The following is a 26,975-nucleotide window of genomic DNA, read 5'->3' as shown; positions in this document are numbered from 1 at the left end:
GCCTTCCTCAGTGCCTGTCACCCAGTTACCCCAAGCCCCCACCCACCTCCCCTTCCACAACCCTTTGTTTGTTTCCCAGAGTTAGGAGTCTCTCAGGGTTTGTCTCCCTTTCTAATTTTTCCCACTCAGTTCCCCTCCTTTCCCTTATGATCCCTTTTACTATTTCTTATATTCCCCATATGAGTGAAACTGTATGATGATTGTCCTTCTCCAGTTGACTTATTTCACTCAACATAATACCATCCAATTCCATCCACATCAAAGCAGTTGTGGGTATTCGTCCTTTCTGATGCCTGAGTAATATTCCATTGTGTATATATACACCACATCTTCTTTATCCATTCATCTGTTGAAGGACATTGTGGTTCCTTACACAGTTTGGCTATTGTGGACATTGCTGCTATAAACATTGGGGTGCAGGTGTCCTGTCGTTTCACTACATCTGTATCTTTGGGGTAAATACGCAGTAGTGCAGTTGCTGGGTCGAAGGGTAGCTCTATTTTTAACTTTCTGAAGAACCTCCACACTATTTTCCAGAGCAGCTGTACCATTTTTAAAGTTTTGGTAGAGTCCTTCACATTTTATAAATAATTTTTCAGCATTGTTTATATAGATTTATACTTGAATAATAGAGAAATGGACTGGGTGTAAAGTTGTAGATACTAACCTGAGCTTTGTCACTGACTAGCTGTTGTATATTTGGCAGTTTGTTTAGAACTCTTATTTCTAGGTATTACTCTCCTCATAAATACAAGTTGAAAATTGGATTAGGGATGCCTGGATGGCTCAGCAGTTGAGCATCTGTCTTCGGCTCAGGGTGTGATCCCATTGTCTGGGATTGAGTTCTGCGTTGGGTTCCTTGTGGGGAGCCTGCTTCTCCCTGTGCCTTTGTCTCTGCCTATCTCTCTCTCCCTCTCTCTTTTTCTCTGTCTCTCATGAATAAATAAATTAAAAAAAAATCTTTAAACAAAAGAAAATTGGATTAGATGGTATCTTCTAGATCTGTAATAATAATAATAGCTTATGTCGTTCAAATAACTTTCTTTAAGCCAGGCATTATACGACTTGACCTGTATTTAATCCTTATAACTCTATGAGATAGGTAATTTCCTCCTTTTCCAAATAAGTAAACTGAGACATATAGTGGTCGTGTGACTTGATTAAAATTATGCCCCTAGTGAATGTCATAGCTGGGATTTGAATTTAGAAAAGTCTGACTCTGTTCTTGTTGCTTTTAGTTCCTATGCAAGGCTGTGCCATTTCTTTATGTAGCTTTGGATTGATGGTGTCCAATAGTAGCTCTTTCCAAGTGGTAGTTATTCCAGAGCATTTATCAAGTACTTTCTGTATTTCAGGTACTGCGATTCGCAGAAAAAAACTTACCAGAATTCCAAAGGCCTTCCCTATCATTGCTACTTCTAACATCCTAGACTTGTTTTGTCTAATTTTAAACTTGATATAAATGTAAACACAGAATGTATTTTTTGTGTTCAGCATCATTTGCTTAAGTGTGTAAGGTTTGCACATATTACTACATGTAGCTTTTGTTAACTTTTTTCATTAATTTCCATTAACATGGTATTTCATTGTGTCGTGTGTATATAGATTTTCATTGTCAGAGTATTTTATTATGTGTATATAAAACAATTTAGATTTCCATTCACCTGTTGATGGACGCTTGGGTCTTTTGTAATTTTGAGTTACTATGAATGGTTCTGTTGTAAACCATTTCTTTCTTATGTTTTGGTGTACGTATATATGCATTTCTGTTGGGCATATACCCTCAAGTGAATTGCTGGGTCATAGGGTAGTTGTGGCTATAGTAGATACTTTCAGTCAGTTTTTCAGAGTGGTTATACAGCACCCCCCCACCCCCAAAAGTGGTTATACTAATTTTCACTTCCACTAGCACTTCACTTCCACTAGAGTCCTTGTCATTCCATATCTTTACCAGTTCTTGGTACAGTCTTTTAAATTTTTGTCCATTCTGGTGGATGTGTAGTGGTATCTTATTGGTGGTTTTATTTTGCATTTCCCCTTTTTGTATGCTTATTGCATTTGGATGTCCTTTTTTAATTTTTTAAATGAAGTAACTGTTATAGACTTGTCCACTTATTGATTGGGTGTTTGGTTGCCTTTTGCTTGATCTGTGAGAAGTTTTTACATTTTCTGGATACAAGCTTATTTTTTGATTTTGTATGTTGCAAGTATCTTCTCTGTAGATTGCCTTTTTCCCATTTTTAATGGCATCTTTTGATAAGCAGAAATTTCTAATTTTTAGTTCAGTTTGTCAATATTTTTCCTATGGCTTGTTTTGAAAAACTTTGCCTACCCCCAAAGTCATAGAAATATTCTCCAAAGCTACCTTTAGACAGTTTGCTGTGAAATGATCTTTCCCATTTATTTTATTTATTTATTAAAGATTTTGTTTATTTATTATTTACTCATGAGAGATAGAGGCAGAGACGTAGGCAGAGGGAGAAGCAGGCTTCTCGCAGGGAGCCCGATGTAGGACTTGATCCTGGCTCCCAGGATCATGCCCTGAGCTGAAGGCAGATGCTCAACCACTGAACCACCCAGGCATCCCTATCTTTCCCGTTTAGACCTGTAATTTGATTTTTGTGTATTATGTTTATCATGTTAAATTTCATTTTTCTTACATTAGATAGCAAGGGACTCAGTGTAGTTTATTAAAAAAAAAAAAAAAAAAGTTGTCCTATCCACATGGCTTGGCAGTGTCATCTTTGTCATAAATCAGATGCCTGCATAAGTATAAAGTATCTGAGAACTTTCTCTTTAGGGAAATGGCGCAATGATGCAATTATGCCTACCCAAGTATAATCATTACAGATTCATCAAACATGCATTGATGTTGGGGCATCTGGTTGGCTCAGTCAGTAGCGCATGTAACCCGTGGGTCATGAGTTTGAGCCCCATGTTGGGTGTAGAGCTTACTTAAAAAAAATATATACTGATTGCCTACCATGTGCCAGATGATGTTTAAATGATGTAGATACAAAGATGATTAAGGCTTTGTTTGTATCTTTATGGAGTGTATAATCCATTTAATTCTTGACATATATGGTAAATAAATGCGATCATAACTAATCTGTTTCTCTGAATTGTCTCTAGTAAGTTGTGAGCAGACCAAAGGATATGTTTCTAAGAATATAGTAGATAATTGATCAGTGCTGGGTAGAAGAAATGCATCGCTACTAGTTTTCAGATGTTGGAAATGGAGATACGGGGTTTATAAAGTTGCTGACGGGAAGAATCCTTATGTAACACAAACCTTGGTATCTTAGGCCCACAGTCAGTATCCACGCTTTGGGGAGCAACTATGTTTCTGATTTCAGGCTTTTTCCTAGAACTCAGAGAGGTAATAGTATGTATATATGTGGTTCACACACACATCTGTGGACTGTGATACTCCTCTGGGTCAGCACTCCATAATCAATCACAAACTATTTTTGTACTGAAACAAATGCATATTCATACTAAGTGGAATAAATCAAGGCCACAGTCTTCTGGTAGGTCAAGTTTTATTGTCAAGTGGATTTTAACACCTAATTTGTAAAAACAACTTTAAACTTTGAGGATATTTTTGGGTTTCTAAGGAAAGGATTTGTGGAAGGACACGTACAGCACAATTTGTAAGTGTGTGTATCGTCCACTATGGTCATATTGCCTCGGCTTGAGTCCTCACTCTTACCTTTGCCAGCTGATCTTTGGTAACTTCTGTACCTCTCTAAACTTACGTTTTCTCTTCAAGAAAATGGAGATAATATATAGTACTTGACATGGTTGTTATCAGAGTTAACTGAGCTCATAGATGCAGAGCATGTAACAGCATCTGGTGTATAATAGGCACTCAAATATTAGTAACAGGAGACATGCTGTATTTTCAGTATTTGTCCTAATTGCAGAAAACTTTTCCATAAAGACTTATGCTGAGTTTTTGTGATTACTGTCAGGAAGAAGATTGTGAGAAAGCATTCTTCAAAATGGACAATGTACTTATAGATGACAGAAGAATACATGTGGATTTTAGCCAGTCTGTTGCAAAGGTTAAATGGAAAGGAAAAGGTATGTTGGTTCATCTTCCTCTGTGTCTGTTCACTGTGTGTGTGTGTGTGTATGCTTGTGCCTGCCTGTACCTCCTTTGCTGTAGAGATATTCATTAGGAGAAATGTTCATTGATCTGACTTCTGCCATTTATGGTTTCATGTAGCTACTAGTAAGAATCTAAGATACAGGGGAGTGTGAGTGTGTATTTAAGCTGATGGTGAATATATTTACTATCTTTGTATTATAAGTTACTTAAAATTACCCATTGCAAACATGGCATATTTGGAAAGTAATGATTTTGATGGTTGTGGTGGCTTGGTTCTTCTAGATGTAAAACATTAAGTAAGTTTTTTTTGAAGTTTGTTTTAGTTGTCCTATGGCACAAAATTGAAAAGGTGGTGTAAAAAACTTTTCATTCCTGCCCCTCATCTATCCAATTTCCCTTTCCAGAAGTAACCACTGTTACCTGTTCCCTATAAATTTTCCACATACATTCTTTGAATATACATATATATATACATTTATTTATTTATTTATTTATTTATTTATTTATTTATTTATTTAATGTTGGAATTTCCTTTTATTTTATGTTTTTTTCCATGTAGGTTTTATGTATATTTATAGGTTTTCTCCTTTAAAACTGCTTTTCTACCTTGCTTTTCATTTTAATAATCTAAGAGAGCAGTTCATATCCATATATAAAGCGACATTTTCAAGTAGCTGCAGTGTTCTATTAAATGTATGTATCATAATTTATTGAACCAATCTTCTTAATGGACAGTGAAGTTTCTAATCTTTTATTCTTTTTTATACTATCCGTATGCATATGACATTTTCCACATACATGTATATGTGTGCCAGTTGAATTTCTGTAGTGGCTTGTCATGGGGGTTGAATATCTGTATTCTAATGGGAGTTTTTGATTTTTGCTGTAATATTTTTAAAAGGTTCGCTATCACCATGTAATACTTAATTTTACCAGGAATTCTAGGATTACTTTCTTTTTCTTTTTTTTTTTCCTTCTTTTAATTTTTTTTTACTTTCTTTTCCTATATAACAGTTTTCTTTATTTCCCATGACTTTCATGAGTTGTGTTTCTTTCTTTTTTTTTTTTTTTTTAATAGAGAAACAGCAGTACTTGAGGGTGATGTGCTGAATCATTTGGTAGATCCTGGTAACTTGTGGAAATTCAGAAAAAGGAGATACTATTAATGGCCAGAATAGGCAAGGAAGGCCCGCTGGAAGCTGTGACTCCTGTGGTAGGAGACAGTGACTTGGGTTGGGATTCCCTATTACTGTTGGTTTCTCCCATGAAACTTTCCTACAGTGGGAATACATGGCTAGATTTTGACACTGTTACCTATTTTGAGTGACTTGTGGAAACTAAATTTTAGTGGCATTAAGATGATATGTTTTTCATGTGGTAATTGTGGCTGTGTAAACAAAAGAATCAAAGAAGTATATACAGTAATGATGGATGAGCTGCTGGCATAATGAACTATAGTTCTGGTCCTGTGGTACTGCCAGATAGCTCTTCTATGAGGCTTTTCCCCCCAAAAAAGCTAATTTAATTTTATCATTTTGTATATGTATGAAACCAGTATAAATACAGTTCCTCATTACAGAGAAGGAACTTGAGGTATAATCTTGTGAAGTGATTTATTTAGGTCACATAAACTGATGATGTAAACAGGACTTAAATCTAGTTTGCTTTTTTTCCCCTCTCAATTCTTCTTAACCCAGTTACCCACTGAAGAAGTGGTATTGCCTTCTTAAGTAGTTTCAATGTAGTTTATTTACAGTTTATTTTAAGTAAACTTCTTATTTTTTTCTAAAATGTCATATAGGAGGGGATCCCTGAGTGGCTCAGCGGTTTCGCGCCTGCCTTTGGCCCAGGGCGCGATCCTGGAGACTGGGATCGAGTCCCGCGTTGGGCTCCCGGCATGGAGCCTGCTTCTACCTCTGCCTGTGTCTCTGCCTCTCTCTCTCTCTCTCTCTCTCTCTGTGTGTGTGTCTATCATAAATAAATAAAAATAAATATTAAAAAATAAAAAATAAAAAAACAAAATGTCATATAGGAGACAGATACTTCAATTTCACATTAGCCGTCATCTTTGTTAATTTTGAAATAGTTGTATATATTATTTATATTTAATAAATTGAATAAATTTAATAAATTGAATATATACTATATACCATTCACAGTGCTAAGTACTTTCTCTTGTAGCTCTGTGAAATGTAGATATTATATTTGGCTTATAATGAAGAGAATATAATTGAGGTTTTTTTTAAGATTCTATTTATTCATGCATGAGAGAGAGAGAGAGAGAAAGAGAGAGAGAAGCAGAGACATAGGCAGAAGGAGAAGCAGGCTCCCTGTGAGGAGCCCAAAGTGGGACTTGATCCCAGGATCCCAGGATCACAACCTGAGCCAAAGGCAGACACTTAACCACTGAGCCACTCAGGTGTCCCGATAATTGAGTTTCAAAGAGGTGAAGTGGGTTACCTAAGACCTCCCATTAGAGTCAGAATTTGAACACAGAACTTCTAACTTTAATCTATTACTCTTTCTGTTATACCACAACTGCCTCATTCATCATGAAACTCCTAAAGACAAGCACAGAATCTCTTTTCAGTGATGAAGTGGTATCTTTTTATTATAGTTATTAGTGTTTTAACACATACAGTTATCTATTTCACATTTACATTATCTACTGGCCATTTTTGTTTCAGGAGCCTCTGGAATTATTACCAAGTAGATTCATCTTGGTTTTGATGTTTAGTCACTTCTTTTATTCCTATTCTCTCCTTTGTTTAAAGAACCTGATGATAGTCAAGGTTTATATAGGATTCATAATCAAAGTACCTCTGTGTGTACCTGTAGTTTGCTTTATTTGTACATTTAATCTTGGATTCTCCTGTCTGGAAGGATTTCATCATAGTAGCTGAGGGGATAGGAGAGGCAGGTCAGTCAGCAGGTCTGGGACATGGGTAAGGAACTGAATCTTCATCTGGTAGGAGACTAGGCCTGAGAGTAGAGGGGCTGCATAGGATGCTTTTTCCTAGCCCTGTCACTGAAGGCCAGTCAGGATATAATAGTAGGTCCTATTTTTCTGAAGGGGTTTTTGATTTCATTTTTGACAATTGGCAGGGAGTATAGGTGCCTTAGGCAAGAATTTCCAAAACAAAGATATTTCGTCATTGATATTGTTACCAACCCTTCCCTCTCACATCCTTTAGTGAACTTCTGTATACATTCCTGCTGTCCCCCTATCTGCTTGGTGCTCTGTTGAAATTTTGGTATTAAGTGCCTCTTCTGACAGATCAGAGAACTTTAAAGCCTCACTTCTTCCAAACTTCTAAGCCTTTCAGATCTCAGACTCCAGTCTCAAGCCCTCAATTTCCTTTGGACCTAATTTTCTCATGGGCTTAATGGCTCTACTTAAACACTGCATTATTTCCCAGTGAATATATTCACTATGTAATTTAGGATTTGAAAGTTTGATGTTGTAATACTCGCATATATCGTTAGGTGGCAGCATATGGCTACTTAGCAAAATGGGTATCTGATTTCATTTAAAATAGTAATGGAGAATGAATTACTATTTCTTTGTTATCTTCTTAGCCTTTTTCTGTCCACCAATATATATGTCGCTTATAAAACAATTGATATATTATGCTGCTTATAAATTAATTTTTGTTCTTTAATAAAGTAGGTGAGTTTTCTTACTAAGTCTTTTTTTCTTTTTTTTTTTTAATAAATAGGTGGGAAATACACCAAGAGTGATTTCAAGGAGTATGAAAAGGAACAGGATAAATCATCTAATTTAGTCCTGAAAGATAAAGTAAAGCCCAAGCAGGAGTATCCTTTACAAGAACCAGTTAGTCAATATGTATAGATCATCCACCTAGTGTAGAGTACTGTGTGATATGTTATAAAAAGTCACAGTGTGTGGAAGACAAGATTCCTGAATCCAGTGGTTTGTGAAGAAGTCATTTAGTTTATTGTTAATCCCTTTTCACCATCTTACATATACTTCTCTTTTTCGGTATATTCTCTATTGTTTGGAGAAGGCTTTGGTTGAAAGAAATCTTAGCCTAATTCTTTCCTCCCTTACTTTTAGGTTAAGGTTAACACTTAATTCTGAAATCTTCAGGTAAGATTTGTATTTTGTATTTAATTGTAATATTTTAAATTCCTTGTTTTCAGAAATTTTTTTAATATAGCTAAGCTAAATTCTGGGTGTTAATTTTCCTCATAATGTTTAACTTCTTTGGAGATGGTAAATATGTAGATTAACATCCTGTTTTCTTACTTGACTAGGTTGCTCCTTTCAGCTTAGTACATTGTCTAGCAACAAATATTTATCAGGCTCCTATTTGTATGTAAAAATGGGCTTTTATAGTATTAAAACGAAATCCATTGACTTGACCATTTAATTTAGATTCTTCCAAGTTTTAGGTTGAGACAAGTAAAAATCAATGAAACATACTATTTACATTATGTCATTTTAATTTGTTCATTGATATTCTCATTATACATCTATCACTCTACACATTGCAAAAGTTATCTCTTTGTGATTCTTTCTGTAAATGGTTTCTTTGTTTCCTAATTTCTGTTGGTGTTTTAGGGATTCTCTTTTTCCCACACTGTCTTAGACATTTCTTTTCCAAGTATTCATCAAGGAAAGATGAGTATCAGGTTGACTTGTTATATACTCATTTTAAAAAATGTGTTGACAAAAAAAAAAAAATGTGTTGACAGTCTACAATACATAAAGCATTGTAAAGTACAAGAGATGGATAAAGTCTGAAATATATTGACATGTTCAATATAAGGAGAGGGAGACACACCAAACAGTAAGCTAAGATTTGGTCTGAAAAGATGAACATTAGGAGGAATATGATTGAAATATTAAAATCATAAAAGGTGTGGATGGAAGTTGACATTTAACAAATCTTTGAAATTAAGTTTAGGCTAACCACTAGTAACTGCAGGTGGAAGAAGAGAAGTATGTAGGCCAAATGAAAGTAAGTACAGGCATAGAGTATAAAGTATGAGGAGATGTCTTTCATCTTTTCTCACAGAGGTAAGTAGTTCAGGAGGAAAAGAAAGAATATGCAGTATTAAAATGTTTTAAATTCAAGATGGTAGATTACTGAAATTTAAGAAAGGAAACCAGACATGTTTGAGAATAAATCTGTAGCTTAGTACTGTTCAATAGAACTTTCTACAGTGATGGAAAATATCTCCACCATCCGGTTTAGCTACTAACCACATGTGGTTTTTGAGCATGTGAAATGGACTGAGGAACTGAATTTTAAAGTTTAATTTTAGTTAAAATTTTTTTAAAGATTTTATTTATTCATGAGAGACACACACATACAGGGGGCCGGGGGCACAGACATAGGCAGAGGGAGAAGCAGGCTCCATGCAGGGAGCCCAACGTGGGACTTGATCCTGGGTCTCCAGGGTCACACCCTGGGCTGAAGACAGCACTAAACCGCTGAGCCACCGGGGCTGCCCAATTTTAATTAATTTAAACAACCACATATGGCTAGTATTGAACAGTGCCTGCTTTCAGTCTTTTGAAATTGATGGAGAAGACAGATATGTCCTGATACAAACCATTGTTAATCATTCTCAAACATAATATTGAACAAGAAAAGGGAAATTCTTGAATCTGACCCAGTAAGATAGTTTTTATGTTCTTGGTAATTGATAGATTTCATGTTAGCAAGGCATTTATAATCTCAGGTACAATAATACAGTGATAGAACATGTGTTTATAATATGTAAGATATATATATATATATATATATATATACATGTTTTCCACATTGTATATTATATATTATGTGACTGTTACTATGACGAGGAAAAGAGATTGAGAAGGCAATCTTTTTTTTTTTTTAATTTTATTTATTTATTCATGAGAGACACACACAGAGAGAGAGAGAGAGAGAGAGAGAGAGGCAGAGACACAGACAGAGGAGAAACAGGCTCCATGCAGGGAGCCTGATGTGGGACTTGATCCCGGGACTCCAGGATCATGCCCTGGGCCAAAGGCAGGTGCCAAACCGCTGAGCCACCCAGGGATCCCTGAGAAGGCAATCTAATAATCAGATAAGTTTGAGGGTGTTTTTTTTTGTTTTTTTTTTTAATCAAGTTAAGTTTTAAGTTAAAAAGGCATGGTGGAGATATGCTTTTATGGATCTCGAGAGAAAGAGAAGTTGTCATAAATTAGCTACTAAGCTTAAAAATAGAACAAAAGGAAAGGCAGGTTTAATTTGGCCAAGGTAGACCTCACAGAAGAATTGGGGAAAGAAAGATCACAAACGTGTGTTTAATTCAAAGGACTTTGGGAACATTTGACATCTACTATTGTTGACTATAGTAGTGAGTAGAAGATAGTGGGTAAGCAAGGGAAAAGAGATGAGACAAATTGTCTTGGTGGTATGAGAAATAATTAACAATTACTTACTTGGCATCTGTTGCACACCCAGCTTAGCAGTGAAACATAGCCCCTGCCCTCATAGATCTTGTGTTTTATTGATGGAGGGGGGATGACCAGAATAATTACTGTGACTCGAATATAAGTAGGTATAGTGTTGCAAAGAAGTACATTTGTGGGATATGGGGCTTATTGAGGTCAGGAGTCAGGGAAGACCCTCAGGTGACAATAAAAGAAGTGACATTAAAGCTGTACCTTGGGGCAGCCCGGGTGGCTCAGCAGTTTAGCACTGCCTTCGGCCCAGGGTGTGGTCCTGGAGACCCAGGATGGAGTCCCACGTTGGGCTCCCTGCATGGAGCCTGCTTCTCCCTCTGCCTGTGTCTCTGCCTCTCTCTCTCTGTGTCTCTCATGATAAATAAATAAAATCTAAAAAATAAAAAATAAAGCTGCACCTTGAATATGAGGGGAGAGGAGGGAGGGCTAAGATGGGATGCTCTTTCCTCTAACTTGATCCATTGTTTAAGAAATACAATTCATCTTATATCCAGCACAGTCCAAGTACAGCTATTCACATGCATACATAATTAAAAAAAATGCCATGGTATTTTTATTAGATGCTGTATATTCTGTTTTCTATTTATTACACAGTGCTGGCTATGACCCACTTAATGGATTTTGGACAGAGGGAGCTGCATGTGTAAAGCAAAACAGTAAGGTAAAGTCCTGGGCAAGGGCTATTGAATTCATACCTGAAAAAGGAGAGGCTCCAGAAGCTACTCTGGAAACAGTGTGACATAGTATAAAGGAGAAAAGTTAGAGATAATGAAGTAGGAGTAGGATATGGTACAGACTGACTGGCCACCCTTTTTTTTTCTTTTAAGATGTTATTAAGAAAGAAAGAGAGCATGGGGGAGGGGCAGAGGGAGAGGGGAAGCAGGCTCCCCGCTGAGCAGGGAGCCCAGTGCGAAGAGGGTGGGGGGCAATCCCAGGACTCCAGATCATGACCTGAGCCAACGGCAGATGCTTAACCAACTGATCCACTCACACGTGTCCCTGACTGGCCATCTTTAACCATCTTATAAAAAGCCAAGAGCACGTAGCATTTTCATATTCAGTCTTATATGGAAGTGACATGTCCCTGAGAAAGGCATAGAGCTATGATGTGGTGAAAACAAACCCGACTCTCTAGTCCTGAGGGAAGTGTGTTTGAGATTCCTCTAGTTGCACACGCCACTGAAACAGCTTTGCATGTTGGGCTTCCCCATGAGCTTTTTTTTTTTTAACCACTATTCTGGCCCTTGTCAGCCTTCCTCAAATACTGTTCTAGGATTTGAGATTATTTTCAACAGGGGGTATGATTATTTTGTATTTTCTCTTCTAAGGGATGATAAGTATATCAGAGAAATTATTTATCTCTTTTTTAAAACACATTATCATAATATTTACAACACATTTATGTGAAATTAAAACAAGATTCACTCATATCTATGAATGTTGAGTCACTGAAACTACTATGTCAACTACACTTCAACTAAAAAAGATTCACTCACAGTTTACCATCTAGACAAATGATACCTTTTTTTGTTGCTTCTTTCATATCTTGATCTTTTATGTTTTGTGAAGTTAAAATTACCATATGGTGTAGATAATTTTTATTTCTAGCTTTTTTCACTTTTAATTTTTCATAGCATTCATTTATCATTGCTAATAACTTTCTTTGTAATAATATATCCTGTTGAAGTTCTACAATATATTTAAGAATGTCTTCTTTATTACTAGGCTTTTTGTTACTCTAAGTTTCTATTATAAAAAATAATTGTTATACATACCTTTGTTTAACAAATTAGTACTTCAAAAGAGGAGTAACACGAATATACCTTTTATCTCCTATAGCTCTTCTGGCATTATCCTAAATTTTTCCAGTGAAACATGTGTCTTATTTTCTAAGTTAAAATTTTTTTCATTACTGAAAAACATGTTTCCTTATTTTTTATGGCTACTTAGATTTTCATTTGTGGATGTAGTTTTTTTTGTCATCCATATTTTTTGCCCACTCACTTGCCAATTGTTAATTGTTTATTTAGGGCCTGGGTTCTTTCTATTTTTCTTGAAAGAAAATGTGAGTTAGTTTTGTTTTAGAAATACACTGTGAGATGCTTTTTGCTTTAAAAAGTTAGGTTTATCGGGCAGCCCGGGTGGCTCAGCAGTTTGGCGCCTGCCTTCAGCCCAGGGTGTGATCCTGGAGACCCGGGATCGAGTCCCACGTCGGGATCAAGTCCCACGTCGGGCTCCCTGCGTGGAGCCTGCTTCTCCCCCTGCCTGTGTCTGTGCCTCTCTCTCTCTCTGTGTCTCTCTCATGAATAAATAAAGAAAATCTTAAAAAAAAGAAAAAAGTTAGGTTTATCCTCGTAGTCTCCTTTGTTTACCAGATTCTTGATGTTTTGATGTATTATCAGTGTCAGTTCTCACATCTTTCCTTAACTAGCTGCTACAGTGCAAAATATGATCTTATACTGGATGAGCAAGCAGAAGATTCAAAATCCAGTCACTCACACACAAGTAAAAAACACAAGAAGAAAACTCGTCACTGCTCTGAAGAAAAAGAAGATGAGGACTATATGCCAATCAGAAATACTAATCAGGTACTTGTAATGTCCAGCCTTTGCTGTAGAGATAAATATTTTATCCCTCTGTAAATTACTTTTTAGTGACATAAGATAGAGGGTAAGGGTATAGTTCTGGACAAGGTGAGTATATTCCTAATTCTAGAACGTAGAATGATTTCACTGGGTAATGGACTTTAATTTTCAAGAATATGTAACACAAATGATAAAAGATTGTTTTCAAAGTAACTAAATATATCATTCAGTTCCCTATTGTGAAACAAGAGTGATTTCTGAACCTGTAGACACTTACTTATTCCCATCAGAAGCAAGTGTGGTTATGCCAAAAAAAAGGCTCATATGTCATTTTAATTATCACCACGTTATGGGTAATACTTGTAGCTCTTGAGGTTTTAAGACCTGTGAAATATTTATGCCCTTACATATTGTGTATCTGAAATATATCATCCCAAATACATTCTTGAACAATACATATTCCTTTCTTTTTTTATTTGAGAGATAATGTGTGTACCATCATGAACAGGGGGAGCTGCAGAGAGCTAAGTGAACTCCCCACTGGGCACAGAGCCTGATAGTCCCAGGACCCTGGGATCATGGTCTGAGCCAAAGTTGAAGTCAGATGCTTAACCAACTGAGCCACCTAAGTGCTCCAACAATAATACATTTTCTCAGACAGTGATACTAATAATTCCTTAAAGAAAATTGATTCTAGAGAGAAGTCATTTCCAGCCTGCATTTTGGCTTTCAGTTAAGTGAAATGCAAATTACATGACAGCCCCTTACTTTTGTGTTACCACTAGAGGACTTGAGCTGGGCCTGGTGTTTAAGGAGATTTTAGTAGGCAGAAGTGAGAGAAAATTCAAGGTGGTGAGAATGGCACGTCAAGCAATGACCCAGAGAAGGAGAGATGTAGTATGGTTGGCAAAGTGCAGGATTGGCTTCAGAGAAGCTAGGTGTAAATTTCTGTGCCACTAGCCATTGATGTGGCCTCAACAAGTCACTTAGCTTTCTGAGTCACAGTCTCCTCCTCTGTGAAATTGAGATTATACTTATCTCACAGGTATGTTAAGATTAAATGAAGAAATATGTGTGTGTACTGGCTGTTATTTTACTGTTACAGTTATATTAATGTGTTTTAAATTGGAATAGTTTCTGTGGTAAGGCCATTCACTGAATTCATATTTCAATTAATTTGTTTCTTTTCAGTGTTTAGGGATTGCTTTAAATATATCTATATCTATCTATCTATATATTATAGTTTAGATTTTTTTACTTATTTAATAGAGGAGTAGGAGCAGGGGGAGGGGCAGAAGGAGAGGGAGAAGCGGCTCCCTGCTGAGCAGAGGGCCCAATGCAGGACTCAGTCCAGGACCTGGGGATGATTACGTGAGCCCTAAGGTAGACTCTTAACTGACTAAGCCACCCCGGTGCCCTTTAAATAATTTTTTGTGTGTTTTGTAGTTTTAAAAATTTCTTGTGTGGTTCCAAAGTAAAATCTACAAAGTGGTATGTACAGAGAACCTAGATTCTATTCCTGCCCCATCCTCCTTCTCTTCTGCCCCCAAGGCAACCACTCAGTGTGTTTCATGGGTTGTTTTCACTTTTAAAAAATTCCAACAGGTATATATTTTATATATATTCTTAGTTTCCTACATTCTAGATAGCAAATACTCTTACTCTTGTGGACCTTTTTTCCATAGTCTTTTTGCCATTTAAAGAGTGCCATCATTTATGCCCCACCCTCAGCTTTTAAGTCACACCTTTCCTCTGTTACTCAATTCTCTAACTAATATGCACATGAATCAGTGACAGCTGACATGAGCTTTGTGCTTACAATTGTGAAGTGGATACAATTTTCCCCATTTCACAACAGAGAAAGTGAAAACTGAAGCGATTAAACAATTTGCTTTGTTTTACATAGCTGTTACATAGAGCCACAATGTAAATCCAGACTTGTACCGCTAGCCACTCTGCTGCTGCTCTTATCTGGAGTATATTCCTGGCAGTTTTCTCTCTTAAATGCTATAATTATTCTAATATAATTTATTCCCTACTGTAATATTCCAGTGTGATCTAACTGGTACATTTCCTTCTTAATTCCTGTGCTATATTTATTTAGCCTAAGACTACCCCAGTCTTTTGAAATGGTAGCTATATCACATTTCTCTGAATACTTAGCATGTTTTCCACTAAAATTCCTTGATCTTCACCCTCCCATGTCACCTCCCCCGCTATGTGTTGCTTTTAGCTATGACTTCTCATCCTGCACTTATATGTGGAATCTTCAGTGAATTTAGGCCTGAGATACATGTTGGTGTATTTGAAATAATCACAGGTCTAAGAAATCCAAAATCTGGCTGCATTTTAAGTCTGTGATTCCCCCTTCCTTTTTGTGCATCTTTTTTTTTTTTTTTAAAGATTTTATTTACTCATGAGAGGGACAGAGAGAAAGGCAGAGACAAAGGCAGAGGGAGAAGCAGGCTCCCAAAAGGGATCCTAACACGGGACTTAATCCCAGGACCCCAGGATCACAACCCTAGCAGAAGGCAGACACTCAACCACTGAACCACCCAGCTGTCCCTGGTGCATCTTTTTTATCCTGCTGTTTGATTACTTAAAACTTTACACTAGCAAATAGTTTTCTTTTTTGAAATGAAGTAAAAGGCACCAAGTAGTTTTTTGGGGGGAATGTTGTTAGTATTTTAAAAATAATTTTAGCCGTGGCTGGGTGGCTCAGTCAGTTTAAGTGTCTGCCATTGGCCCAGGTCGTGATCTTGGGGTCCTGGGATCAAGCTCCACATTGGGCTCTCTGATTATCAGGGAGTCTGCTTCTCCCTCTGTGTGCTCGTGCTCGCGCGCTCTCTCTCTCAAATAAATTTTTAAGAAGTAAAATAATTTTAAATTAATTGACAGTTATAAAATTATTAAGATCTAAATCTCCTAATTTTATTTCTTCCCTCAAAGCATATTAAAGCAAATGTTTTTTGATTATATACTTTGATTTAGTAATATAAGTATACTAATTTTTTTATTTTCTTTCCAATAAAATAGCATCTGTATTTAAGATATTAATGGGCCCATTTTTTTTGTATTCTTATTTTTATCCTTTTGATTTCATTCTCAAAAATATAATCATTAAAGGGAATTTTCAGTACTAAGTTATTTTCAGGTATAGCTCAGATTTTCCTATTTGTTGGTATTTTGCTTCGTGAGCCTAGTTTCCTAAGGTTTTAACTTATTTAAGTTCTTTGTTTTTTTATTGAGTGATAGCCTTACTGTTCAGTTTGAAAACTTCTGTTTAATTTTTCCATCTCATGTCTTGATTCCAAAGATGGTTACTATATTGCTGAGGTTTGGGTTTTACTGGGGTTCCAGGAAGTGAGTTTTCAGCTGTGGGTTGGTTACCTGGCTGAGAAGTATTCATATTGGTTGTCAGTCCTCCTCTGTGGCTTTCATAGGTGTTTGTTATTCTTATAATTGGGGCTCTGTTTTTGCCATCATTTTAATTAGTTAGTGTTACTTTGTTGATTTAAACTAAATCTTTTAATTTTAGAGGCCTGAACAAGGATAGCTTTTAGTTTAGATTGTTTTGGACTGCTTTACATGAAATCATTGGATAGATTAAGGTGATTCCTTTATTTAAATTGGCCATTTAAAAAAATAAATAAATTGGCCATTTTATGGTGTTTTCTTTCTTTTTTAGCCACATGCTAGTTTAATCATTTTGTCCTATGTCTTAAGTGTATAGAATTGCAGAATTGCTTAGTCTGTACTGGAAAGGGCATAAGAGCTCATCTGATTAATTCCCCTCACCTTAGATGTAGAGATCCTGACCCCAAAGACCTGTGGCCCTTCACAGTTTAATGAAAGAGCTAGAATTTTAACATTATTTTAATTCATTCAGGTATGAGGTTTTTTTTTCATTCTGTACTCTCCCCTTTTCAACTTTATTTTACTTTTTTTTTTTTTTAATATTTTATTTGAGAGAGTGAGTGAGCACAAGCAGAAGGGAAGAGCAGAGGGAGAGGGAGAAGCACACTCCCCATTGAGTGGGGAGCCCCATGTGGTGCCCATCTCAGGACCCTAGAATTATGACCTGAGCCAAAGGCAGATGCTTAACAGATTGAGCCACCCAGGCGCAATCCCCATTTCTATTTTATTTTATTTTATTTATTTTATTATTTATTGTACTTATTTATTTTATTTTTAAAAGATTATTTATTTATTTATTTATTTATTCATGAGACACAGAGAGAGAGAGGCAGAGACATAGGCAGAGGAAGAAGCAGGCTCCATGCAGGGAGCCTGATGTGGGACTTGATCCTGAGACTGCAGGATCACGCCCTAGGCCAAAGACAGGCGCTCAACTGCTGAGCCATCCAGGCATCCCTTATTTTATTTTATTTTTAAATATTTTATTTATTCATGAGAGACAGAGAGAGAGAGAGAGAGAGACAGAGACATAGGCTGAGGGAGAAGCAGGCTCCATGCAGGGAGCCCAGTGGTGGGACTCGATCTTGGGACTCCAGGATCACGCCCTGAGCCGAAGGCAGATGCTTAACCATGAGCCACCCAGGCATCCCATCATTTCAATTTTACATCTGTTTACTGATTAATTAAATAATGATCTCTAACCTGTATAGATCTCTTGAGTCTCAGTTTCCTTATTTCTAGAATGAGGGTAATGTACTCCAAAAGCACTTAGCATTGTTCTAGCAAATACTCCAAGAAGATTTGTTCTGATATGGCTTCATCGAGCCACCTGACCTTTTCCCATGCACATGATGCTGATTCTTCCTTGCTTTTCACTTGTCACTTCCACTCCGTGCATTAACCTTCTTGTAGCCAATCCACAGCCAAACTCACCTGTTCTTTGATGTTCATCTCAAGTCCTAACTTCTCTGTTGAAACCTTCCCTGGTAAATCTGATCTCAAGTTTATTTACACATCTCCTAAATGGCAAAGACCATTTGAACCGAGAGCTGCCTGACTTTAAAGCTTGTGTAGCTTTGAAAAATACTCCAAGGGACGCCTGGGTAGCTCAGCTGTTGAGCATCTGCCTTCAGCCAGGGCATGATCCTGGGGTTCTGGGATCATGTCCCACATCAGGCTCCCTGAATGGAGCCTGCTTCTCCCTCTGCCTATGTCTCTGCCTCTCTCTTTCTGTGTCTCTCATAAATAAATAAAATCTTAAAAAAAAAAAAAAAATACTCCAAGTAGGAGAGGTTTTAAGGTTTCAGTGCATTTCAGATTTTTAGCTTCCTCAAGTTTTTCAAAGAATTAAGTACTGTATAATCGTTTATCTCTTATTTTAAACACTGAAAGCACTTAAGTGCCTATTTTTATAATTACTGAAGATTTTATAGTTATATACCAGTTAGCAGTCTCCACTTTCAGAGTTCATGATCTCAGCCAATACAGGAATTAAGTATACAGACAGAATAGTACATAGATTTTTTTACATTTTGTATATGTTACAGGAAGCACAAAAAGTTATTTTATCTAGGGCTGTCATATTTTGCTAGAAAATAGTTGGTAAAGGGTTAAACCAAATACTCATTTTTCTACCTCTGGAACTCTTATGGAATTACAGGAACTATTAGGATTGTGCAGGAAATCATGAATCAGCTTATAAAGCTGTATTCCATAAACACTGATTATAACAATCATGTTTTTTTTTACTATTTTTTTTCTTTATTTATTTATGATAGTCACAGAGAGAGAGAGAGAGAGAGGCAGAGACACAGGCAGAGGGAGAAGCAGGCTCCATGCACCGGGAGCCCGACGTGGGATTCGATCCTGGGTCTCCAGGATCGCGCCCTGGGCCAAAGGCAGGCGCCAAACCACTGCGCCACCCAGGGATCCCTAACAATCATGTTAGATCTATTTTCACATGCTACAATCTCCATGCCAGGTATAATGTACAATATCTAGACAATATATGGAATAATTATGAATCCTTTGCTTAAAACCCAGTCCTTAACCGTGGGTATTCATCACTCTAGATTTTAAACCTTGACATTTATATCTCTTATAATAATGTCTGTGGTGATAGAGTTGGAACCCTTGGGAGTTCAATCCTTAGGATTTTGCCTTTCCTTTGAGAGAACTCTCTTAAGGAAGTTAAATTTTATGAACAGTCTTTTGAAAGATCATTGCTCTGGTCTCTTTAGATTTCAGCCTCTTGTTCAGATACTCATTTTATTTTACTTTTTTTTAAATTTTTATTTATTTATGATAGTCACATAGAGAGAGCGAGAGAGGCAGAGACACAGGCAGAGGGAGAAGCAGGCTCCAATCACCGGGAGCCCGACATGGGATTCGATCCTGGGTCTCCAGGATCGCACCCTGGGCCAAAGGCAGGTGCTAAACCGCTGCGCCACCCAGGGATCCCCTATTTTACTTATTTTTTTAAGTAGGCTCCATGCCCAGCGTGGAGCCCAGTGCAGGGCTTGAATTCACAACCTTGAGATCAGGACCTGAGCTGAGATCAAGAGTCAGACACTTAACCAACTGAGCCACCCACGCTCTCCTGAGATACTTGTTTTAATTAGGAATAGAACATAAACAGAAATAGAATTGTTGTAACTAGCCCTCTTCATGTGGGAAAATTTCTACTGTTACTTAATTAGTAAGAATAGAATTTAGAGGCACCTGGATGGCTTACCTGCTTAAGATTCTCTCTCCTCCTCTGCCCCTCTCTATTTGTCTCCCTCTCCCCCTCCCCTTCCTCTCTTAAAAAAAAAAAAAAAAAAACTTAAGGGCAGTGAAATTTCCCATTGTTTCTTTTTCTTTTTCTTTTTCTTTTTTTTTAAGATTTTATTTATTTATTTGAGTGAGAGAGAGTGTGAGCTGAAGGAGAGGCTGAGCAGGAAGCTCGATGTGGGGCTAGATCCCAGGATCCTGGGGGCATGACTTGAGATGAAGGCAGTTGCTTAACTGACTGAGCCCCCCAAGAGTCCCTTTCTCATGGTTAACTCATTTTAAAAATATGTAAATAAATCATTTTATTTATTATTTTTTAAAAGATTTATTTACTGGGATGCTTGGGTGGCTCAGCCACTGAGTGCCTGCCTTCAGCCCAGGGTGTGATCCTGGAGTCCCGGGATCGAGTCCCACAACGGGCTCCCTGCATGGAGCCTGCTTCTCTCTCTGCCTCTGTCTCTGTGTGTCTCTTATGAATAAATAAAATCTTAAAAAGAAAAAGATTTATTTACTTATCAGAGAGAGGACAAGTGCATGCAAACATGCAGGGGGAGGGGCAGAGGGAGAGAATCTCAAGCAGACTCCCCTTTGAGTGCAGAGCCTGACATGGGTCTCCATCCCATGATCCATGAGATCATGACCTGAATCAAAACCAACAGTCAGATGCTTAACTAATTGAGCCACTCATGCACCCCAAGAAATGATTTTAATAAAAAAAACAACCTAATATAAACAAGGAAAATTTGAGGATTTGGAGAGGAGCTTATAAAATAAACACTTGAAAAATACTCAGACCAAAGTATGCAGTATCTGTTTTCTTTTTAGACTGATTTGTCTAAAACCTTTTCTGGCTTTGTTATTTAAATGTCTTCTTTATTAGGGTTTTTATGGGAATTTTGTAATCCCATTGCAGATAATTGGAGAATGGAGCAGGGGGAGATAAAAAGGTGACCAACCATAATCAGAATTCTTGGTATGATTTTCTCTAAAGGCTTGTTCTAATTTCAGTTGGGCGATTTCAGTTCTTTGTGTTTGAATCTGATCTTTCAGTTCAGCTGAAGTGGTAGAAACAAAGCAATGAGACTGATAAGAAAAATGATTTAAGTCTGTTTTTGAATATTTTTGCTTTCTGATTTACCAGATTCTTGGCATTAGTGGTAGTGTTCAAATTTGAGCTTTTATAGCTGCTTGCTAATAGTAGACTTTCTAAGTGTTACTAACTGACAGTACCTACAAAATGATTATTTTATGGAGTCACTTGTAAATCTCTATCCATTCCTTTGACAGGATATCTACAGAGAAATGGGGTTTGGTCACTATGAGGAAGAAGAGAGCTGCTGGGAGAAACAAAAGAGTGAAAAGAGAGACCGACCTCAAAACCGAAGTCGTAGCCGATCTCGAGAAAGGGACGGCCACTACAGTAACAGTCATAAATCCAAATACCAAACTGACCCCTACGAAAGAGAACGGAGTAAAAAGAGAGACCGAAGCAGGAGTCCCAAGAAGTCCAAAGATAAAGAAAAATCTAAGTACAGATGAAAGATGAAGAATCAGACATGAGTGGCTAATGTAATTATTATTGTCTAACTTACAGCACCAGATATTCAGATTTTGTGTCAAAGCAGTTAAAGACTCTGTTATTTTTTTTTCCCCACTACGGTCATGGCCCTTTTTGATTGATACTGATGGTATAGGGCACAGAAAGACAATAAAAACCTGAACATTTTCTTTGTGTACTTTTTTACACTAAATTTTATTGTTATACATAAACAGTAGTGTTCATTTTTAAAGTCTTTCACATTTTCCACTCTTTTTTAAATTAAGTATTTCATACCTACAGAAATTCAGACATGTATATATATGGCATAAAGAATAGTAAATATTTGTGTATCCATGAGCCAGCTGTAGAAATAGAGTATCCCCTGCATTTTAGAGACTCTCTATGTGCTCTTTCCTCAAGTGATGATTATGCTGAATTTTGTATTTGTCATTCTTTTGCTTGTTATAGTTTTACAACATATGTATGTATTCCTAAATAAAATGTTAAATTTTGTATGTTTTTGAATTTTATATCAATGACATAATGTATGTTTACTTCTGTGACTTTCTTTTTTTTGACTTAGTATTTTTAGAGTCATTCATTTTTATTGCTTTGTAGTATTGTATGAATAGACCACAATATATCCATTCTTCTGTTCATGGACATCGGAATTGTTGGTTTGTTTTTGGTTTTGTTATTACAAACAGTGCTGCTATGAACATTCTGTATCTAGGAGTGATCTTGCTTGCTCACATGGTATGGATATCTTCATCTTTACAAGGTAATGCCAAATTATATTCTGCAGTGGCTGAACCAGTTTATACCCCGACCAGCGCTATGTGAGTTACTTTTGTTTCACATCATCTCTACCACTTCTTAGTTTTAGACTTTTAATTTTTGCCGATTTAGTGGATGCTTAGTGTGGTACCTTCTTGTGGTTTCCAGCAAGAAGACTACTATTATTTTTATATTTATACTTCTGTATGTAGCTTGTTCTTTTTCTCTGGCTGCTTTTAAGGTTTTCTCTTTATCACTGCTGTTAGGCAATTTGATTATGATGTACTTGGTGTAGTTTGTTTTCATGTTTCTTTTGCTGGGGCTGTTTACCTGTGGGTTTATGGTTTTCACCAAGTTTGGAAAAGCTGCGGGTATTACTTTTTTCTGTCCCACCCCTCCTCTTACCCTCTCCTAAGACTCTAGTGACTTGTATATTGGGCCATTTGAAATTGTCACACATTGCACCAATGCTCCATTTGGGTGAAATCTTTTTCTCTATTCTGTGTTGAATAGTTTTCATTGCTGTGTCCTCAAGTTCATTAATCTTTTCTCCTGAAGTATCTAATTTCTGTTAATCCCATCCAGTGTATTTTTTTACCTCAGATGTAATTTTTTTAATTTTAGAAGTTCCATTTGAGTCTTTTTTATATCTCCCGTGCCTTTCCTTTTAACAGGCTCATGTTTTCCTCCATTTCTTTTTTTTTTAAACACCTTGGAGTCATTAATCATAGCTGTTCTATTGTACTTGACCATTCTGTCATCTGTGTCATTTCTGGTCTGTTTCTATTGATTGATGTTTTTTTCCCCCACCTCTTGCTGAGTTGTAATTTACTTTGCAGGCCTGGTAATTTTTGGATTTTACATTGTCGTGTACTAGAGTTTTTGTATTCCTTTAAATATGTTGAGCTTTTTTCTAGAACATAATTAAGTTACTCGGATACAGTCTGATTCTTTCATAGCTTACTTTTAAGTTGAATGAGGTCAGACCAGAAGAGCTTGTAGGGCTAATTTGGCTCACCACTGAGGTTAATACCCTTCTGAATAATCTCCCCTATGCTTAATCTCATCTGAGTTTTCTCCTCTTTGGCTGTTGGGAACAAGAATTATTTTGAGCCCTATCTGAACTCCTAGGCTGTGCTGCTTGTTCTTTTCTGGTGTTTTTTCCCCACTTTTGGGTGGTTTCCTCATGTGTATACACTGATGAGTATTCAGCTGAAGACTCAGACAAACCCTCTGTAGATCCAGAGCTCTCCCTCTGTAGTTCCCTCCTCTTTACAGTACTCTGCCCTACAAACTTTATCTGGGCTCCCCCAATGCTCCCCCCACCCCACCCCCAGACTCCCAGGCTCTTCAGATTCACATCCCTGTCAGAGTGCTACAGTGTGGAAACCACACAATAAGCTCAGGCAATTGTCGCTTCCTTGTTTGTTTCCCTTCTCTCAAGAGTCACTGTTCTGCACTGGCTGTTGTCCAACGTCTGAAACACTTTGTAGTATATATTTTGTACAGGTTTTTAGTTGTTTAAGATGGAGAAGGTAAATTCTGCTCCCTCACTTCTTTGTGGCCAGAGTGGAAATCTCACTATTTAAATTTGCATTTCCTAAATGCTAACAAGGTTGAGTATCTTCGTATATATTATAGTCATTCCTGATTGTTCTCAGTGAGAAGTTGTACATGTCTTTTGCCCATTTTATGTGAAGTTACTTTTTTCTTAAAGAATTCTTTAAAGAGTTTTTCTTTTGGATTGAGGGCACTAATCCATTTTTACTGTTAGATGTTGTAAACATTTTCTATCAGTTTGTGGCTTATTTTTTCACCTTTTTTACTGATGCCCTTGGAAGAGCACAAGTTATAAATTTCCCCTCAGTTTTATAATGTGAAAAATGTCCTACATATATAGAAACATGAAAACAACATCCATATACCCTACATACAAATTTAACAGTCCGTAACACTTTGTTGTTGAACAATTTGTAAGTAAATTGAAAGCATCATGACCTTTCACTTTTCTGTATTTCATTCACCATGCATTTCTTTAAAAGCAAGTGTCCTATGTAACCACAATATTATTATTATACTTAAGAAAATTAGCAGTAAGGGCACCTGGCTGGCTCAGTCGGTAGAGCATGTGACTCGATCTCAGGACCATGAGTTGCAGCCCCACGTTGGGTGTAGAGATTACTTAGAAAAGTAACAATAATCTCATATAGTCTATTTGAATTTCCCTGATTGTCCCAAGAATATCATTTTTAGGTGTTGATTTGTTTTTAAACCCACAAACTCAAGGCTCATGAATTGCATGCTCTTACCATTTTATTAATCCAGAAGAATTTCTTCCATCCATCCCACCTCTTTTTTTTTTTAATGGCATTGACATTTTGAAGAATTCAAGCCAGAATATGTCATAGAATGTTTCAGATTCTGGAAATTATTTGATGGTAACTTCATGGTATCTCCTAGTTCTTCTCTATTTCCCATAAACTGGAAGTTAGTTCTAAATGTTTGATTAGAATTAGGTTATATATTTTAGGCAGAAATTGAATGTCCGATTTATTACCCTTCGTGTGTTTGTGCTTTTTGTATTTTAAGAAATCCTTAATAAAGATATTCTATATTCTAAAAGTTGTAAGTGGAGCTTTGTTTTTTACATTTAAATCTTTAATCTACATTGTATGTGTGTATGTATATGGTGTTATAATGAAAAAGCCACTTAAAAAATATATATGGATACAACCAATTGTCCAAACCCATTAGTGAATGGTTCATCTATTCCCTGTTGATCGGTATACCCTTCTACCTCTGTCATATGTTTCCATATATGTGTGGATTTTGTTTCATAAGTTCTCTATTCCATTGGTTTACTGTTTATCCCACTACCAGTACCAAATGTCTACATTTCTATGACTATAGAAAGTATTTAAGCAAGTACCCCGCAGCCGTTTTATTAGTAATGCCTGTACCCTTTGTTTTGTGCAATTTTGGAATCAACTTCCCTGGTTTCCCAAAAAATTGGGGATTTTAATTGCATTTGCATTCAAACAATAGAAATTTTCATGGAAAAAACATTATAATATTGTACTCAAAAATAGCATAGCCCTCCGGTTCTTGAACCTTTTAGAATTTTCCTTACAAAGTTTTTATACTTCTTTTGTTAGATTTACTCCTAGTTTCTGTACCTTTCATGAATAAGGTTCTATTTTGTTCTATTATAAATAGTATCTTTTAAACATGATTTTGTTTCCTGACTTACGAGGTTAACCTTTCTTTCACTTTATTTTGAGATAATTTAAGATTTACAGAGGGGCACCTGGGTAGCTCAGTCCGTTAAGCATCTGCCTTCAGCTTGGGTCATGACTTCAGGGTTCTGGGGTCAACCCCTGTGTCAGGCTCCCTATTCAGTGGGGAGTCAGCTTCTCCTTTGCCTCTGCCCCTCCCCCTGCTTGTGCTCTCTCTTTCTCAAATAAAATCTTAAAAAAAAAAAGATTTATGGAAACATTACAAAAATGAAAATATGGAACGCTAATTTTTACATCATTCTTGTTCAGCGTCTGTGCTAATATCTAGGTCCAATTCCAGTATATGTGCTCCTGAAGTGAAGACAAGTTATGTTTTTGATTACTCCTTTTATATCCAGCCATTTTACTAAAGTCTTATATTTAGAATTTGGCTAGGGTTTTTGGGTTCTTTTACATGGACAATAATGTTATCTGTGAATACATTGTTTTTTTCTTTCCCCATTCCTATTTTAAAATTATTTTAAAACATACATACATATATACTTATTTGTAGTGGTGGTGTTTTTGTGCTTGCTGGCTACAAGTTCTAGTCCAGTGATGAAGCTGGCCTATAATTTTCCTTTTTTGTGTTGCTCTTTGAATTCTTACTGAATTCTATTTTTAAAAAAATTTATTTAAATTCAATATGCCAACATATAGTATAACACCCTGTGCTCATCTCATCATGTGTCCTCCTTCACCCAGTTACCATCCTCCCTCCCTCCTTCCCTTCTGTAACCCTGTTTTTGTTTCCCAGAGTTAGGAGTCTCTCATGTTTGTTTTCCTCTCTAATTTTTCCCCACTCAGTTTTTTCCCTTCCCTTAGGGTCCCTTCACTATTTCTTATATTCCAAATATGAGTGAGACCATATGATAATTGTCTTTCTCCAATTGACTTAATTCATTCAGCGTAATACCCTCCAGTTCCATCCATGTTGATGTAAATGGTAGGTATTCATCCTTTCTGATGGCTAATATTCCATTATATCTATATATACACCACATCTTCTTTATCCCTCTGTCGTAGGACATCATGTCTCCTTCCATGATTTGGCTATTGTGGATATTGTTGCTATGAACATTAGGGTGCTGGTGTCCCATCGTTTCACTACATCTGTATCTTTGGGGTAAATACCCAGTAGTGCAACTGCTAGGACATGGGGTAGCTCTATTTTTAACTTCTTGAGGGAAACTCCATACTGTTTTCCAGAGTGGCTGCACCAGCTTGCATTCCCACCAACAGTGCAGGAGGGTTCCCCTTTCTTTACATCCTCAGCAACATTTGTTGTTTCCTGACTTCTTAATTTTAACCATTCTCACCAGTGTAAAGTGGTATCTCATTCTGGTTTTGATTTGTATTTCCCTGATGGCAAGTGATGAGCATTTTTTCATGTGCTTGTTGGCTCCTCTTTGGTTTTGATGTCCAGGTTATAGAATAATTTAGCGAGTGTTTTCTCTCCCTTTTTTTTCTATTGAAAGAGAAGAAAAAGATTTAAATTATCCATTCCTTGAAAATTGAGTAGAGCTTGCCT

The 26,975-nt window shown here is 36.7% G+C and overlaps 1 protein-coding gene across 1 annotated transcript in view; it reads left to right on the top strand.

Annotated features, from left to right (window-relative positions):
* Positions 1 to 24,791, top strand: part of PPIL4 (peptidylprolyl isomerase like 4) — a 47,530-nt gene extending 22,739 nt beyond the window's left edge. The window contains exons 10-13 of the mRNA XM_072827386.1: positions 3,975 to 4,086; positions 7,834 to 7,930; positions 13,018 to 13,165; positions 21,140 to 24,791. Of these exons, the coding sequence (XP_072683487.1) occupies positions 3,975 to 4,086; positions 7,834 to 7,930; positions 13,018 to 13,165; positions 21,140 to 21,391 (609 nt within the window). The 3' untranslated portion in view covers positions 21,392 to 24,791. The remainder of the gene's footprint in view (positions 1 to 3,974; positions 4,087 to 7,833; positions 7,931 to 13,017; positions 13,166 to 21,139) is intronic.
* Positions 24,792 to 26,975: the final 2,184 nt, after the last annotated feature.

The sequence above is a fragment of the Canis lupus genome, chromosome 1, assembly GCF_048164855.1.
Source record: "Canis lupus baileyi chromosome 1, mCanLup2.hap1, whole genome shotgun sequence".
Taxonomy (NCBI): domain Eukaryota; kingdom Metazoa; phylum Chordata; class Mammalia; order Carnivora; family Canidae; genus Canis; species Canis lupus.
This window is presented reverse-complemented; position numbering and strand designations above follow the sequence as displayed.